Here is an 18,066-nt window from a genome sequence, read left to right on the forward strand (position 1 = left end):
ATGTACTATAAAGTTTTACAAGAGCTTGTGGGAAACTGCACAGAAAAAAAAAAAAACAACCTCCTTTGAGTATTGAGGAGCATACATAACTCCACTCTGCATAATAATTCATACTGTGTGATATTCAGCTAAAAAAAAATACATATATTTTCCTATTATTTAGTATAAACCCCACAGGACTAAGTCAATCCATTTCCCTAATGGCAGTTTCAGAGACATATTTCAATGTCCTTGCAGTTTTCTTTGAAGTAAAAAAGTTTTGTAGATACAATTTGAATTAATTGCATCCAGATTTTCAGTATTAACAAGAGAGGAGTTTGGTGTAAACTATGTTTACAAATGAGAATATGAAAAAAGATCATGCTAAATATATGTTTATTATTTATAACATTTTACTTCAAAATGTGCTAACATATACTACACTCAGAATTTTTGCTAAGTCTTGGTCATAAGATAACTACACTTGTACTACTAAACTTTTATTACAAAACACAAAGTTTGCCAGGTCTAATCTTAATATGGATTAAGGAGTTGCATTAGTGTGCTATCTTTTGTGGGGTTAGAAGGTCTAAGACAGTTACAACACTGTAATTACTAAATGATCATGAGTTAAATTTACAGTAGTTCATTAATATAGCAAGGGTTGTGAAATACTTGGTTTTATACAAAGATAGCAAGACAAATACTACAATGGCTTTTGTATTTTTAATGGCTTAAGCTAGAAAAGCTTTCAAAAGTAATCAAAAACTCTATTGAAAAGATATTATTAATTTTTGCAAGAGATTCTTTCTTATCTGTAGAAAAGTAGGTGCAGGTTTAAGACCCCCTTATGCTGTTCACCATGTCGAATTTGATAGCGCAATTTCCAAATACTGCTGTTTCCTCATGCTCTGTTTTGCATGAAGCTCATCTGGCCCAGTGCAGACATTTACAGAACAGATCACTAGAGCTGAACCAGTTGAAGAAACTCCTTTTCATTTGAGTTACCAGTGAAAATATAGGCCCTTTTCAGATGTGAATCTTCTGTTCTGTTTTAGACATTGACTTTAGGATGAGATTAATCACAACCTGGAAATGCTTGGGTTTTTCTTCACTCTTAGGAGACTAAGATGACTAGCTCAGGGCTAGAGAGCTGCATTTTAGTCATAAAGTTATGTGAGACTATTCCTACTCCTTTTGTCTACAATCTTATTTAGACCATAAATTCTTCAGTCACTGCCAATCACCATGACTCTTCATCACTATCGCAGTAAAAATAAGAATCGTTTCCAAAATCACATCACTAACCTAGTATAAGAAATATCCCAAATTGCTCTAAAAACTGGCCAACTATCTCTGCTTTTAACTTTGAATTAAAGGGAAAAGCTTTGGAAAAAAAAAAGTTATTGCTGCCATCTGGTCACATTTCATGAAATTTAGACCATCTGTTTTTGGCAAAGGCTCCCAGAACTTAGATTCCAGTGCTGAGATCATGAAAACTCCAGAATTTTATCCCAAGCCTTTCCAGCTAAATTGCCTTTCTGGAGCATCACCAGGCTTTGCGATAGGCAGATGGAGGGCAATCTCTGTGATAGACAGAAGCCTTTCTGCATTCAGTGCATACAGAAAGATAAGAACAAGCACTTCTGGGCTTCCTCTTGTTTAGGAGACCTGCCACCGTGTATTTCAGAACCACAGCTTCCAAGTGACCTGTGTGGCCGTTTCAGGAGCTACAGCAATCACTACTCTGGAGGTGACTCAGAACACAGAGAATAGCCATTAGATCCTCCCAGAGCAAAACAACATTTGGAAACAGAGGTGAGGACACCTCACCACTGCAGCTAAATAACAAGGAGTGTCTACAAATAGCTATGAGTCTATAGCAATGTCTCTGTAGTTTGGGAAATTTTGATAGACTTCATGTGTAAGACCAATGCATAATTAATTCTGCAGTCATGAACATACAAAGACCAAGCAGAGAAGACTCTCATGCTGTTTTCCCTGTTTCCTCCTCCTGTCTCCGTATTGCTTTTTGTACTAAATGAAATGACTGGTACGAAGTTGGCAGTGGCACCAGCAAATGCCCCTTTATACAGGACTTAACTAACCTTATTTAGTTGCTTAAATTAGTTCTTCTACCTTAGCAGAAAGGAGACTAGTCATGTCATTTACTTACCCTGGCCCCATGAAAGACCCGGTTTGCACCTGACTCCTACATAATAATTTATAACAATGATGCATTTTGTTCTCAAACATATGTAATGAGTTAGTTTTTACCTGAGTCTTCCATCCTCTGCTGCAGCTCCTCCTGGTATAATCTTAGTAATGAATATCCCAGGATCATCCCCAATGTGTGGGTTATCTGTTCCTCCGGCAATACTGAACCCCAGGCCAGAATTCCCCTGAAAATATATAAAAAGTAAATGTATCACCAGATGCTAGACTTCTACAGAATTCATTTGCAGCTCATGAGCAAAATATCGTTGCTTCTTAAAGAAAGCACTTTATTTGGCAACACCATACTTGAAGGCGGGTGACTTAGTCAGAAAATATGAATTGTCAGTTAAAGAACGAAGACTGTGAACACAAAGATTGCCCAGTTAATGGCAGAGTTAATGGATGCTTCAACAGAAACAGGATTCAACCTAAATTTTATTGTTTACAAAAGCAGTCACAGAAATTAGCATCTGAACTCCAATATGAATTTATCCAAGTCAATGAGAGCTAGAGGCTAAAAACACTTTAGAGCTTTGATAAAAGACTTTAAAACCCACTGTCATTTATAAACAGAAAGAGTGAATAAGATTTAGCTCTAAAGTATTTTAGTACACCATTTTCTGTTGAAAAATAATCATTGCTCAGATTCACATGCTTTAAAAAAATATACAAAACAAGACTATTTCTTTCATCTTACTGATTTGCTAGAATGAAATATTTGGAAGACACGAGAGTCTAGTCAATAATCCTACTTATTGCTTTTACTGCTTGTGAGAATATCATGAAACATAAATAGGCAGGTACACACAAACACAGGCAACTTAAGTCACTGTTTTTCACATATAATTCAAACCCACAATTCTAACCTTTTTTGGAAGTATATATTAATTATTATGCTTTTCTGTATAGACTCACATTCATCAGAGATGTTCTTTTGAAGAAATTCAATGTAATACTTCATCCTTTATGTCTCTCCCATCCCAAAGTGTTTCTATAGCAGATATTTAGGCAGATTACAGTGATGTAGCATTATTGATATTGCGGAATATGTACACTTCTGTGGATGAAATATGTTCAGGGTGCTAAAAATACTTCACTCAACTTCTCAGATTATTGGGAGTTTGTTTCCTTGACTCCTGCTTGTGAACAAGTATCCAGTTCAGTCCTAATGAGAAAAGGTACTAAGAAAAATAGCACTTATCTGCCTTTTTTTTTTTTTTTTTTTAAATTTAAATCAAATCTCATTTCTGCATTTTTGAACTTAACTTCAATTTGTAGGTCAGGCATGCAATGCATTTTATGTGCCAAAGCCTGTCTGTTGCCTGCCTGCAGCATGTCCAGTGCTGAATTCTGTTATCAGTATTCTACATTCACAAGCAATGCAGTTCTCGTTACTCTAGAGATGTACACGCAATCTGCAGCTCTGCTATCAGCATATAATTGTGAATAAATTTTCAGTACTGAACTAATTTATAATCCAAGGAGAAGGATTTAGGACTACACATATCTTAATACTTCTCAGCTAGCTATAATACGAGAAACATTATAATACTTAAACACTCTGTATATATTTTCTGTAGAGTTAATAAACATCTCCAGGCCAGCATTACAAATCTTTGATTTAATCTCCCTTTCATCATTAAGAACATCTCAGATTCGGGTTATTTTCCCAATATTTTAACACATGCCTAATTATACAGTGCACTATACACCAACATGCACTCTAAAAATACTTTAAAAATATTTTCCTGTAAGTTTTTCTACGTGTCATATTATTAATGGAGCTAATCTTCCAGCACATAAGAATGAAAAAATGTGTACTTATACACACTTCAGGAAGCCTGGAACAAAAGCCTTAGAATATTACTAAAACCAAGGACAAATTTCTAGAAAGTTTGAGTAAGCAATACATGATTTTTAAGAAAAAAAAAACCTCTAAAATTGAAAATAAAATTGTTGGGTTTAGTCTTAACTCCTAAAGAGATTGAATAAATATGCAATAATCTGTGTGTCTGAATAGAGTTGCATTTCTAAATCCCCAAAACCTACACTTGATAGGGGAAGAAGAAAGCAGGGTAGCAAGGAGAAATTTAGACATAATTTTTAGTTGGTTAGGGTGCAATAACAGCTATATAATAATAAAAAGACGTGCCTGAAGAGCTTTAAAAACTATCAAATCTTGCCTGTTACGTGGGGTGTGCTTAGCTGTTACAGTTCTTCACGTAAAGTTCATTAGATTTCTTAGCAGGAAATAATTTCTGAAAAGGTTTCAGACTTTCCTTGCACTCTTTTCCTCCTACTATACTTTTTTCCATTAAGTTTTTAGAGCTAAAAAATATAGCAATGCTGACTGTAAGCAGTGATGTGGTAAAACTGCTAGAGGAGAATCAGTGCTAGCCCTTGACATTTATCCATAAATGTGCATCAGTTATACTGCAAGACTATTCCGATGATGCCCCTTAGTAATAACCTTTTAAAAGAACCAGGCAGCACTCCTCACTGGCACTTCTGTACGCAGAAAATTTCAAGAAATTACTCTGGCTGCAGTCCTTGACTTGATCAACAGGATCTACAAGCCATCAGACAGTAGCTGCCTCCGCAGCCAGGTATATCCCTGCAAGGCTTTCTGCACCAGAAACTGCACTGCAAAAGCTGAGAGCAATTGCACATTTTTATTTCACCGTGGTTCTTGGAGGGTCTGCATCGGCTGCATGAAAAAAAATCTTATCTCTTTGTGCTCCAGCTCATGGCCAACAAGTCTAAAGGCAAGACTACCGTCACTCATGGCTTACTGGCCTTTTAAGAGCCTTGGGTTGAAAAATAATGCAATAGAAATAGTTTGGTTAAAAGCTACTGTATTTCAGTTCTGAACAGCAATACTGATGTACAGTTCAGTCCTCTCTCCTCATGCTCCGTCTTACAAATGTGCAGGTACATCAGCTTATGATTGTTATTAAAAACTCATCAAAGTTGATGAGCTGAGCTGTATATCCAAGTTCTAGTTAAGTGCTGTCTACTACCACAACGCTTCCTGAACCTTTCTTCAAGGGTTACCTCACCATCCTTTACTTTTTGCATCTCCTTTGTCCCCATCCCAGAAGATAATTTTTAAAAAAGTGTTAATTATCTTCACAGCTTTTCTTGGTATATCTCTGTCTCCCTGTCATTTCATGTTAACCACTGAAAATGTCTGCCTTCCTTCAGCCCAAAACAACAGCTGAACCATCACTTATCCACTGCACTTTCCAAGGTGGGACGTTCACGTTTTCTCTCATGCTGGCTCTCATGTTTGGGAGTGGTTCCCCATAAATATCTGTCAAGTTAATTTACTGCCCTCTTTCTATTCCAAGCTTTACTTCTCTTGGATGCTTACTAATCAAGTCAACAGTGAGCTCAGAGGCCTGGTGGCAGTGCGGATAAATGTTTAATAAGAACTAATAGCAGCAAGAAGAGGAGAAGAGGCATAAAGCAATAGAAGTTTTCCTCCTTTGGGATTCTCCATTGATACTTTTAAACTGAGGTTCCTATTTAGGCCTAAGCATGCTTGCCTGCTTTGTTTCAGGATTCTTTGGTAGAAGAGACTTAACCAAAAATCCCAAAATATATGTAGGGGACAAAAAAACTCTGAGAAAGTCTCAGACCTACTAACTTTAATGACATTCCTCAAACATAATTATTTGCGTGTCCAAATATATGAGTGTCCCAATGAATCATTTTATATTGAATTCCTACTAGCGAAATTATCTCTTCACCTAAATCTTGCATCTCTTTGTCCAAGTTCCCAATCGCTACTACTATAAAACCCTCACATAATTAGTTACTGACTATACAGAGAAGATTTGCATAAGATTATTCAGCGATAGATACATTAATGTATTTTTTAATTGTCAGTTTAGTTTCTTACTAGCTTCCCTGTGTTTTGTTGCAAGGCCTCAATCATATCCGCATCCCAATAAAAGGCTTAACATTGTACAACACACCTAGCTTGGCTTAAAAAAACATTGCCTCGGTTTCCTCCTATTCCTGCTGGATATCTCATGCTTCTCAAGGATTTACGTTCAAGCTCAAATTTCTCTCTTGGCTCAGATTTACTTTTCAAACAAAGAAACATAGGTCAAACTACCAAATCAAAATAATTTCTTCCAGCCTAGCCTCAGAGGCCTCCTTCCTGTTTTCCTCCAAAGGGAAGGTCAGTACTAAAGGTTTACTACACAAGCCAGTGTCCTTTATACCTTTCTCAGACGAGACTTTGCACCTCAACAAGAATCACCTGAGTTCTTTATAGCTCAGCCTGATCAGGGAAGAAGCCTGGCTGTAATTCTTCTGGCCCTGGAGGGGCAGACAACCTCCAACACAGACAGTATCACTTCACATTACTGGTGTTATACCTTCTGCCAATGCTGGAACACAACATTTAGGGTCAGAATAAGATGATGGATGATTCACATGCCAAGGAAAGAAAATAAAACTTGCAAGTGCTGGCCAGTTCGAATCTCTTCCCTCGAGACTTGTTATACTGTCAACATAAAAATCACAAAAAAGAAAGTAAGAATCCCCAGCAGGTAATGGTTTTGGGTAGCCAGAAGGCCATGAGACTCATCCTTCTTCTTATGTACCCTTACATCTTGTGGTCTTCTCCTTTTGCATGCCACCATGAGCAGCCATATAGCAGGCTGCTTCATAAGCTGCAGCATTTGTTTTTTGCCAAAGAGCAACCCACAGAAGTGCTCCACACTGACTTGCATAGAAACAGAGTTAAGCCAACACTGAGAACTTCTGAGGTTATTTTCCTCTGACATTACAACTCTCCATGGAAGACAGCCTTCCATATACTTCATTTTTCCTTTTTTTTTTCCTGCTCAAGAGCTGCATTTTGCTTTAGAGCAGAGTTTGATTACAAATGGTGTAATGTCATTCAGTCTTTAACAAAATCACAGAAGAATATATGCCCAAAAGGAGAAATTAAATCAGAAATGCACATCAAGGGCAGACTGGGTTTTTCCTTGTATAACAACCAAGCCCTTAGTATTTTAGCACACTAAGTAAACACACCACGTTTGCATAGGGGTTGTTTTCTCCTTTTTTTTTTTTTTAAATTCTAATTAATAAGGTGACAGCAGAACTCAGTGGCTGACACCAGCTTCACACAGACCCTTTTTGAATGATTTTATTACTTCAGTGCTCCTAAAAGAGTTTCTGATAACCTTCTGAAGAGACATGATTTTGAAGCTGTCTGGCATTTAAATTAGAAAAATAATAGATGCTAATTGCACAGAATTCACTTAACTGTTGCTGCAACCTCACCCTGTCATGGCAGTGTACCAGGAAGCCTATATCAAGGAGTCTGTCAGTCAGCAAAATGTCCAAGAGAGAACGAGGAACTGTAGAGTGGAATAGTTTCCAGAGGCTGAAAGATGTTTCAGATGACAACACATACTTCCACCGCCTCTATCACTGAAATGATCTTTGCTTAAATATTTTTTTAACTTACAGGTTTAAGGGAGCCCTTTTGCTCAGTTGTTAAGGAATATAAGTTAATGTAATAAAGCAGCAATGTGCTGAACGATGCAAATAGTAAATAAATAGTAATATGTAAATAACAGAATTGACACAAGTCAAGCATACAGTGCCTTGCACAGTTTTCAAGATTAGTGCCCAAGTAGGGACATCAAGTTTCCCTGACATAAGATTGTTTTACTGCTTCCCGGAAAACCTAAATCCAAACACAATATCACAGAAAAGTGTTATGATTCTTTCATTAGGCCCTAAAAAATGCTGCTTATCAGTAAGTACAGGTGAAGTTGAGTGGTCACCGCGCACCTGTTTGTGGATGAAGCCTTGAAGTCCATACATGAAAACATACAAAAGAGAATCAGCATTCTTGCCCCTCGCTGCCTTTGTGAGCTCAAACTTGTTGCTGTTTCTTTGTGGAAAGTTTATTATTTGGGGAAGAGAGGAGGAAGGAGAAAGACGGTAATAAAATACATCTGCGAAGGGCTGCAAACTTTTGAACAAAAGTGATAGGCAAAAGTGATTAATTAGATAATAAATAACTTAATCTGTGATTCGTAATCTTGTAATAATTCTTCTTCTTCTGTTCCCCTATAAAATTTTGAGACTTAAAAGAAAATCTTCTCTTGCCATATCACATGTTCATAAGAAGCAGTATTTTATGCATTAAAGAAAACACAAAAACTCTGCCCATGTTAATTATTCTTAATAGTGTACCTAAAACACTAAAAATTTTATCTGAAGCTTTTTTTTTTTTCTCCTGTAGGTTTCCTACCTCTACTCTGGTGTTCACACACAAATTTATGGAATGGTTTTCTCTCTAACATCTTTTACAGATGTCTTTAAAGTATGAGTTGCTGCCTAAATTTGCACGATTTGTCAGAGCAAGTTTAGTCAAGAGAAAGCTCCCAAAATGATAGATGACTCGATCCTAAATACATGGTATATTTTTTTTCTGTCTTTCATTGTTACCAATTTAAAAGACCCTATCAACTTTGTTACTTGATACCGCTTAAAAGAAATTGCCTGTTGAATTTTAGAATGTAATTATCCTTCAGCTTTTTAAAAGCAGTAATGACCTGTAGGTTCAGTAAATCCTCACCTTTCTTTAATCTAAGTAATGCTGGTTTTCACTTGTTTATGCAAAATTTTCAAAATACTTTAATACAAAGGTAAGTTACATCCTCTGAAGTTAATGTAGGCTTGGTATGCATTTGGCAGAACTTCAGAATTCGTCATATATCAAAATCCTAAAACTTTTCAGCTTTGGCTGCTATATGCAGAGCTCTTACTCTGTGTAAGTAATGCACCCTTTTCTGATGGTGATGTTGGCTTAGGAATTATGCTATTTTTGTTAAAAAGGACATTTCCTTGTTTTGACTTTTCAAGTCTAGTGCAGCAAGTAAATGTTGCTGTGAAGAAATGTTAATGCATAAACTACTGTTGAGTTTATTTCAGATGGTGGAAAAATACGTACCTTGCTTGAGCTATGGAATATACTCTGAGACATAACATGAAATTTGACTTTTTAATACATTTTTAGTATGTTTTTCTAATCACTGCATACCCATTTTTAATTTTTACATTTCTGCTTAAGTGAAGTCATACTTCTGAAAACTTACAAAAAGTGAAATACAAAACTAATAGTTGTTTTCTACAGATGTTTAAAACAGTTTTATTGGAATACTCAGCAAATTTTTGTTATGTCCAAAATTAATCTCTCACAAGATACCTTTTTAATAACAAAACCAGTTTTACAAAACAGCAGTACCTGGGTCCTGGCTAAGGCTGCTACCAACTTTGGCTCCCTTTAAGGTTCTTCCCTCAGGATACTTCCGTTTCAGATGAAAAAAACTCAACACCTTCTCCCACAAGACAAAAAAAATAACATCTCCTTCCATAAACCACATTCACCCATGTTCTATGATATTACATTTCTCCAAGAACTACTCAACAGCATGAGAATGTGAAAGCTGAGTATGAGTCAAGCTTAGAAAATTGTAGGGAATTAATTTTTTTTGGCAAGAGACAGGGGAAGAAAAACAACCAGAAGAGCTGTGGGGCAAGTAAAGTGAATCAAGTAACATTGTCTACAAATGAGACAGACGACTGAAAACTCTGACTCTAATTGACAGGTATGTGAGGATTAGATACAGACCAGGATTTGCTGCTGCTCTGAAATACTCCTTCACTGGCTTTCTCTTTTTCCCTGTGCTGAAGCATCTAAGATTACATAGTTTGGCACCAAAGATGGCTATATAGAGGGAATACCTCTAGATATACCTAGCCCAAGAAGAGGGTGATCATCTGAGATTACTGGAAAGATCAGTGGGTGCTAAGTACTTCTGTAGGCTTCGTTCGATTATTTTTTTTCTCCACAAAGTACTACTCGCCTAAAAAATACAACTCTCCTTTATTCATCTAACAGTGATGCAATGCAGAATTTTTTCTACCTTTCACTCAGCCATGCTTAGTTTAATGGCACATATATATTGGGGGCGTTTTACCCATCACTCAACCGTGCCCTGTTAAACGGCACACAGCCACGTTGCAAACAACAGCTTAACAAGTTAATGCTTCATCCCACTGAAATGAACAGGTGATTTTATAATATGCAAACCCCTTCCATCTAATTCAAAGTTTTGATAGAAAATGTTTGTTAAACCCACCTACTCAAGGATCTAAGATCTTCAAGACAAGACAGGGTTCTGCTTTGCAATTCTTTCACAATCTGGCATTTATACTAGCATTGTTTTCATGTTCTGAAGAAAGAGTGATACATGATAAATAACCAAATTGTTTCCTGCCATACAGTATGTGGTTCTCTGGCCATTTCCCGCTCTAATGGTGGAACAATCTAACCCTGCCACATCTAATCCTGTCTTTAGACTTAAATCATTCCAGCAACACTTTCAGGTATTTGCACATGCTATACTATATTGTACTTCTACTGTGTTTCATCCAAAGCTCAAGTTTCCAAAGCCTAAGCATCAAAGCCACATTTCTGCCTCATTCAGAGAATAAGGACATCTGCATATTTATCACAGTGCTTTTGAACTCTTTTGTACTTTCAAATCTACTCAAGAGTAACATAATTCACGAAATTCTCACTTCTCCCACGTATGCTGGCACACTCCCCAGAGTCAGAGTTTTGAGACTCCATAGTTATATTATGCTCCATATGGTACAGATTTTCATCTCTCATTGTGCCATTTGTTGTTTTCAAGCCCCTTATCAGGTTCAGCACATTCATTACAAAACCACAATACACACGACTACAACTGTTTCAACTACAACTACTTCAGCTACAACTGATTTGTGTGCTTACTCTCAGTTGGTATCTATAGAGTGATATTGTTCTCTCAGCTCTGTCCAGTTGAAGTAGAGCATTCGAGGAGAAGAATTTGAAAAAAAGATCCCATGGATTTGTTTTTTCCTAATACGCATGAAATCTACAACACTGTAAACCAGCAAATCTAGACAAGGAATGAAATCTCTTGAAAAAATGCTAATGTGTCCTCTGCTTGTATGTAGATTAATGCAAAAGGACAGACGTGAACTCTTTCAGGTTTGGTTTTCACCATTGTGTCTCTATAATAAACTCACATTAACAGCTTCTGAGCTGCCTACTTCTTCCTTCAATGTGTTTCTCATCCTACTTCAGTATTATTTGTAGGGATAGTTGTTCCCAACATCATAGGACCATCATGACCTTGCCTACTCTGTCTCCTACAGACAAAATTATGGAATGTGTCCTCTTTTAGTTAGCTACATACAATGAAAGCAAACAAATGCCACAGATAACACAGTCTGATGAGTAACTGAAAAGTAGTATGGGAGAAAAGTAAATATCCAAAATGTTTCATCAAAACATAGACGCATGTTCTTTAGAGGAGGGAAATGGTTTTCTGGGAGTGAAAAGTTTCGATTCAATTGAAAAAATCTTTGTCATATTGGGTCACTCCAGGCCAGCACTAGACTTCTCATCAACCAGACCCTGAGAGCTTTTTGAACTCCCAGGACTACACAATCGAAAGTGAAAAATTCAGATCAAGGCAAGGAAAGCACCCACTAAGTGGTAATAGTAACTAGACGTAAGGAGAGGGGGGCAGAGGGGGAAAAAATAGGAGTAAAAATAGAGGTAAAAAAATAGGAGTAAAACACTAACAGGAAGTAGAAGAAGAGCAAAATTTCAAGAGAGAGGCTACTTTTAAAACTGTGACATGATCATCACTGAAGCTTTCACAATGCAATTATCTGCAAAAACCGAGGAAAATGAGACATGTTTAAATGTAACTCTTCAAGAGAACTAGACAGTCACGTTCTGTACAAGGACTTAGGGAACAGAAACCTGATTTTACTGAAGCTATGGAAACAAACGGCATTTCACCACATAGTGCTAGCAATTAAAGGGAATGTACAAAACTCTTACTGCTGAATCCTCTCTAAATGATGACACCTCTCATCTCTTTCTACTGATAATTCAGTGCTCTGAAAACCCCAGCGAGTGTCTTGAGACTATGTGGAAACTCCTTGGTTAAACCAGTTTGTAGCTCCAAGTCTTAGTGTTAAAAAACTGCTGCGTGACTAAATGGGTTTATTTGGACAGATCGCACAATCACTATAGCATTGCTTTGTAAAGCACTTAGGGGAATTTGAGACTCCTTGAATATTAAAGGTGCTAGAATAAGCCGGATTTCTAAGCTATTATCTAAGTATTGTCTAAGCTATTTTGTTGGTTCTTTGTGGGTATTTTTCCTAGTTGACTGTCATATTCACATATATGAAATGAGTATATTAAGTTGTTCTCATCTTGTGATTATTTTTAGCATCTTTTTAACATGTTATAGTCCCAAAATTTACTGGATTATATTTCTTTACAAAAAACCCCCATATATGTTTAGCCATTTAGATTAAAATCCTGGAATGTTTGCATCCAGTATAAGATTTTGATAATATTTTCTTTCCAACTCTTATGCAACCCTACATCAAAGTAAATGCATGAGTAAAACACTTAATTTTTGTCCTTATTCAAAATCATGATCTTCGGGGCATGTAATCTGGAAGAAAAAGCTAAACTGCTAATGAACTAAAAGGCCCTTAAGGCTTTCAAGTTCAAGCACAAATCCCAAAGATAAATAACTGAATATTCTTGCTATTGCATCACTTACCTTGCCATCATTGCACTACTCTAGTGGCTAAGCACACAGAGCTTACCATTACCTTCTATTTTAATACACATTAAAGTAAGCTTTGGAAACACTTTCTTATTTTGAATAATACTTATGTCTTTTCTTTCAGGCCCCATGATGCTCAATTGTAGATTTAACTGAGAAGAAATACAAAGAAGGATAAATCTTAAAGTCTTTTCCAACCAAAACGATTCTGTGATTCTGTAAGATTCAATTCATTCTTCTTTGTTTTTCACAGACACACATCTAAATATAATCATTTTTTCCAACTTTGTGCTGACCCTATTTTATTGTAACATTTCATTTTAGTGTCCATTTCATTTCTTACTCTTAATAAACCTGACTGGCTACGACCCTGAGCAATCTGACACAGCTTCAAAGCTGTCTGTCTCTCAGTAGGAACTTGGACTAGATGACCTCCACAAATTCCTTCCAAACTGAATTATTCTCTGCTTCTATGAAATACCAGTGTCATAAATATAAAACAAATTTTCAAAATTTGTTACCAGCCTAGGAATAGTTCAGTCACTAAAAACTTCCCCTCTAATTTTTTTTTTTAACAGTTACATGATATTTAGACACTTTGCATGGATAAGTCCTTACACAAAAATCCCTTTTCGAAGAATTGTACCTTTACATTCTTAAGTGCAGAGGCTTTCTTGGCATGGTATCTATGAAAGTCATATGAAACTCACAGATAAAACTGTACCTTGAGTTCTTTGAAACTAAGCAAATTAACTTTGTCATATGAGTGAGAGTTCCTTTACATTAGAAAAATCAGTTTTACAGGTGTCCTCCTGAGTGAAGGAAGGGAAGAAGAATCTTTAACCAGGTATGTTTATCAATCTTGGCCAAAAACATTCCCTAGGGAATATTTTGCTGCCCTTCTAAAAACCAGTTGAGATAAGATTCACTGTTCCTTTGTTTATATCAACACTTTAAAAATGCTATTGTGCTGAATACAGTATGCACATATATAAATAAATACGCAAGAACACTGTGCAACAGAACTAGACTACCATTCCCAACAATATTTATGTAATAAAACATAACATCACATATTATTCCTTAAAAATTTAAAGGAATTCTAAATTCCAATGTCCTACTTCAGTTATGTGTCATGGCAGTGAATCATATTGAATCATATTAAAAATTTCTAGGATAAGTTAATAACAATTTTCAAGTTCAGTAACATTATTTTAAAGGTGGCTGTCAGTGACTCATTGGCAGAGAAGAATGGTTTTGTGATTCATGGAAAAAGAAAGTCCTCTCCTCCCCAGCTGTACAGATGCTAATTTTGCTTTTTTGGAGGTGGTAGGAAGACAGGCTGGGGAACAGACAGAGTCTAAGCCAAGATTTCTACCAGACAAATAGAATTTAGACTCAAAGTTGACCAATGTACCCTTTTTAAGGAGAAAAGCAAAAGCCAACAAAGACAATTTCACTTGATCTCAGTCTCTTGATGGAAAGATCACAACCTGAGATGCCTCTGGGTCACACTCAGATGCTGCTTACACAGGGAAACCCATTCAAGTATAGTCATAAGTTTGATGAGTGGAATTTTCAGAAGAAACAAACTATTCTTATTGATGTCTGACACAGTTACCACCTATTTCAAAAGAAACAGCGAGGCTGAAAGCAAATGCTTTTGAAAATCCAGCCTTTTATCTGAATTTCTAAGGTTTCAGATCTAGTTTTCTTAGTATTAGCAGTAGTTTTTTGTCACTAAAGGCCTTTCTTTTTGTTGATCCATTTTAGGAGTAGCCAGTCTCAGAAATAAAGCTGAAATTCCTGTTATTGGTAACATGAAAAAAAATCAGTCTACTTCTACTATGTTCCTGAAATGTATTCTACATTCACCCCCCTAGAGAGTAAACCCACAATGCCAAATAAAACCTGGAGGAAATTCTCCTTCAGAAAGGGAAAAGGACTGTGTGTCTATACTTCAGCAATGCAAGTAGATTTGAAAATTTACTCATAAAATAGTCACAGAAAAATCAGCACTATGCTCCTGATACTATGGCCTCCTTTCAGTAGAAATGAAAATTATTACTAACTCAACATTTCTAAGTTCCCCTAGAAGGGAAACTTTCCCTGTCTGTTTTTGTCATGAACATGCACATGAATTATTGCCATTTCAAGACTTTAATTCCCATATCCTCCTCCTAAAGCAGAGAGAATTCTCGCACCCCCTTCAGTGCTAAGGAATTTTAGTGCGTTTTGAAGCAGGGCACTGAACATTACTCTACTGACACGCTAAAATCCTCATGAATAACACTCCTAAAATCCCTATGCATAATATCAGCAGAATATATTGAGCTGTTAGAATGAGGAAAGATAAACATATCTTTTTTAGATGATTGTATATTTTTGTACAAAATAAGTGGCATCCATTTTCCCTGGCTTTTAAAAAGTATTCAGTAGAACATTTTCGATTAGGCTGGGCATGCTACATACCCTCTCTATATACCGTATGGAAAGAGACACCTCTGCACTGCAATTCATCAACATGCAAATTGGTGCAAGTCAAAATGTTTCACATACATTTATCAGTTGCAATCAACCTTCATTTAATAGTTTCTTAGTCCTGGCATGCAATTTATGCTCTAAAATGAGAGAGTAAATTGAGGTAAGAAAGGGTCCTAAAAAGCAAGAAAGAGACAGAATGAGATCAGAATAACCAGCAGGTCATTGATGAGGAACTCATCGGTGCTGCAAAACCTGAAGCAAACTACTGCTCTGGAACAGGCACCACCGGGGTTTACATTTCAAAGGAGTGGCTTAATCACCAGGCACACTAGCCCTGATCTAATGAATATATAATTGTATATTCAAAGTGGAACAGGTCCAACAGGAGAAAGACACGCCTCAGCAAAGCTAGGCATTCACCGCGGAAAAATCCCTGTTACACATCAAGCAGAGGAGGCATGTCAATCCCATTTTCCCACACCCTAGATAAGTACTTTTATGATTGTGAATCCTTTTCCTTTCACTTAACATATTTCCCCCAAGAAAACATGTGAAATAGATCACATTTCTGCTAGTGTGCAGTAGAAGTGAAGAAAAAAACAACCTCCCCAAAAAAGAAAATACCTCAAAAAAGTTTGTAACATAACATTTCACATCCAGCTTTCACCTCGACACCAGTGATATACAGCCAAAGGTATAAAACTTTATGAAAAACCATGGCTGATACCTTGGCTGGCTTTTCTCAAGACTCATTCTGGAAAGTCACTACAGAGACAATAGGTATAACCCCAAAATATTTAAAACAAGGAAACAGTATTATTTGTATTAATACATATTAAGTATTTATTTTTTTCTCTTTTCAGATTTTGTTTAAAATCTTGTTCAAAGCACAACAATGGTTATTTTAACCATTAAACATCTCCCCATTCCCATGATATGCATCAACTTAATCTAAAGTCAAACATATACTAATGCATGTACTTCTACAATACATTGTCCTTACATTTTGGAAAATCCACAGACTCCATTCAGCACCAAATTTTTATTTTGCATGCCTAAGTATCCTTGTATAAATCTACTGTTAATAGTGGCAATGTCATTAAAAAAACAAGGGGACGACTGCATTTTCCAGATGAAATAGTATTTGTCATTAAAATTCTATAGCTAGAACATAAATTTCACATTGTCATTGCAATGTAATCTACTTGTGAAAAAAGGCATGTGAAAGGTAAAAATCCATCAAAGAAATACTGTATCACATCTAATTAATTTTTAACATCTATTAAGGTTTGTCATAGTCTCCAAAGTTATCCAGGAAAAAAAAAAATCCATGCAAAAGTTAAAGACAGACATTTGTTATTGAGAAACTGGAGGGATCCATATAAACATAATCAAAACAATCTCTCCACCGAACAGCACTTTGGACACAGGAAGCCTGTGTGATATCATAGGTGGTAACATAAGAAGTGGCCAAAATACCCAGGACGTGCATGTTGCTTTATGCCAAAACTGACACTCTAGGAAGGATTTAGATTCTGAATGAAAGCATCAGTCACTGAGTTAACAAACTGCTTGTAAACAGACAGATGAAATGGCTATTAAAGTCTGGTCTTAAGGGAAACAAACTTAAAAAAGGTATTTGTTCTCTCAGTAATCCCATGTGGGATGTTACATGAACAGGGAAAGAAGGGACAGCTGTTCCACACATCAATCCATTTCAGTGCCTACTTCAGCTTTGTCTGCAGAGCAATATCACTGCTTTAATGTACCTGAAATGATACATACTTTTGGTGTACATCAAGTATACACAACATTTCAATAAAGTAAAATAAAATAATTTCTGGCAAAGATTTTTCCTATTATGAGAATTTTGGAAATATGGGGTAGAGGGGTGGGAGGAAGTGGAACATATCTTGACCCTTTTTTATTGATTCTTTTAAAATGTTTGGGATATTTGGCAATACAGTTAATAACAACTTATAGAATCCTGATGCATATGAGTCTCTCCCAGATCTTCCCTCCTGTAGTCACTTCCATGAGTAAGGATTTACAAGGTTTAAAAGCATTCTCTCCTACAACATGGAGATAGTCCAAGAGGACAACAGCACACAACAATGGGCAAATATTATCACCTATTCAAGACTTAGAAACACATCATGTGCTTTGCCTATTCTGAATTATTAAACTATATACGTCAGTACAAAGGGGATAAGAGATGTTGATGCATTTAACAACTTAACTCTTTTAAGCCACAGAAATATAAAACCAGAAAAGAAAAGATTTGATAAATATACCCTTATACAAAGGGAGTAAATTTTGATTCTGATTAAGAATTTGGTTTGGTGACACAGAAACATTGTAGTTACTCAATGTTGAATACATTTACAAAAATACTATATATGCTACAATGTGCATTGAAATTCATTAAACAAGTGAATTTCAAAATATGCTCTCAAAACAACAAATGTAAAAACAATAAGAGGATTTGGAATAACATAAGAGAAGCTTCTGAAGCTTTTGAAAAGGCATTGAAAGTTTTGCATGTGACTGGACTAGACAAGATTTCAACTTTGGCCTCAAGCAACTGTTAGATCTGTGCCAAAAGCTGCAACATGATACCGAGATTTTAGAGATATTTTACAAGTAAATCAATATTACAGTAAATGAATTGAATGTTTGAGCACTTAGGTAAAAAATA

The 18,066-nt window shown here is 36.1% G+C and overlaps 1 protein-coding gene across 5 annotated transcripts in view; it reads right to left on the minus strand.

The window, feature by feature from the left end:
• DLG2 (discs large MAGUK scaffold protein 2) overlaps positions 1 to 18,066 on the minus strand; it is a 770,443-nt gene that overhangs the window by 346,675 nt on the left and 405,702 nt on the right. For all 5 annotated transcript variants that reach the window (XM_065626935.1, XM_065626939.1, XM_065626938.1 and 2 more), the window contains one exon: positions 2,257 to 2,381. In XM_065626935.1, coding sequence (XP_065483007.1) covers positions 2,257 to 2,381 — 125 coding nt within the window. The remainder of the gene's footprint in view (positions 1 to 2,256; positions 2,382 to 18,066) is intronic.

Source organism: Caloenas nicobarica, chromosome 1, assembly GCF_036013445.1.
Source record: "Caloenas nicobarica isolate bCalNic1 chromosome 1, bCalNic1.hap1, whole genome shotgun sequence".
Taxonomy (NCBI): Eukaryota; Metazoa; Chordata; class Aves; order Columbiformes; family Columbidae; genus Caloenas; species Caloenas nicobarica.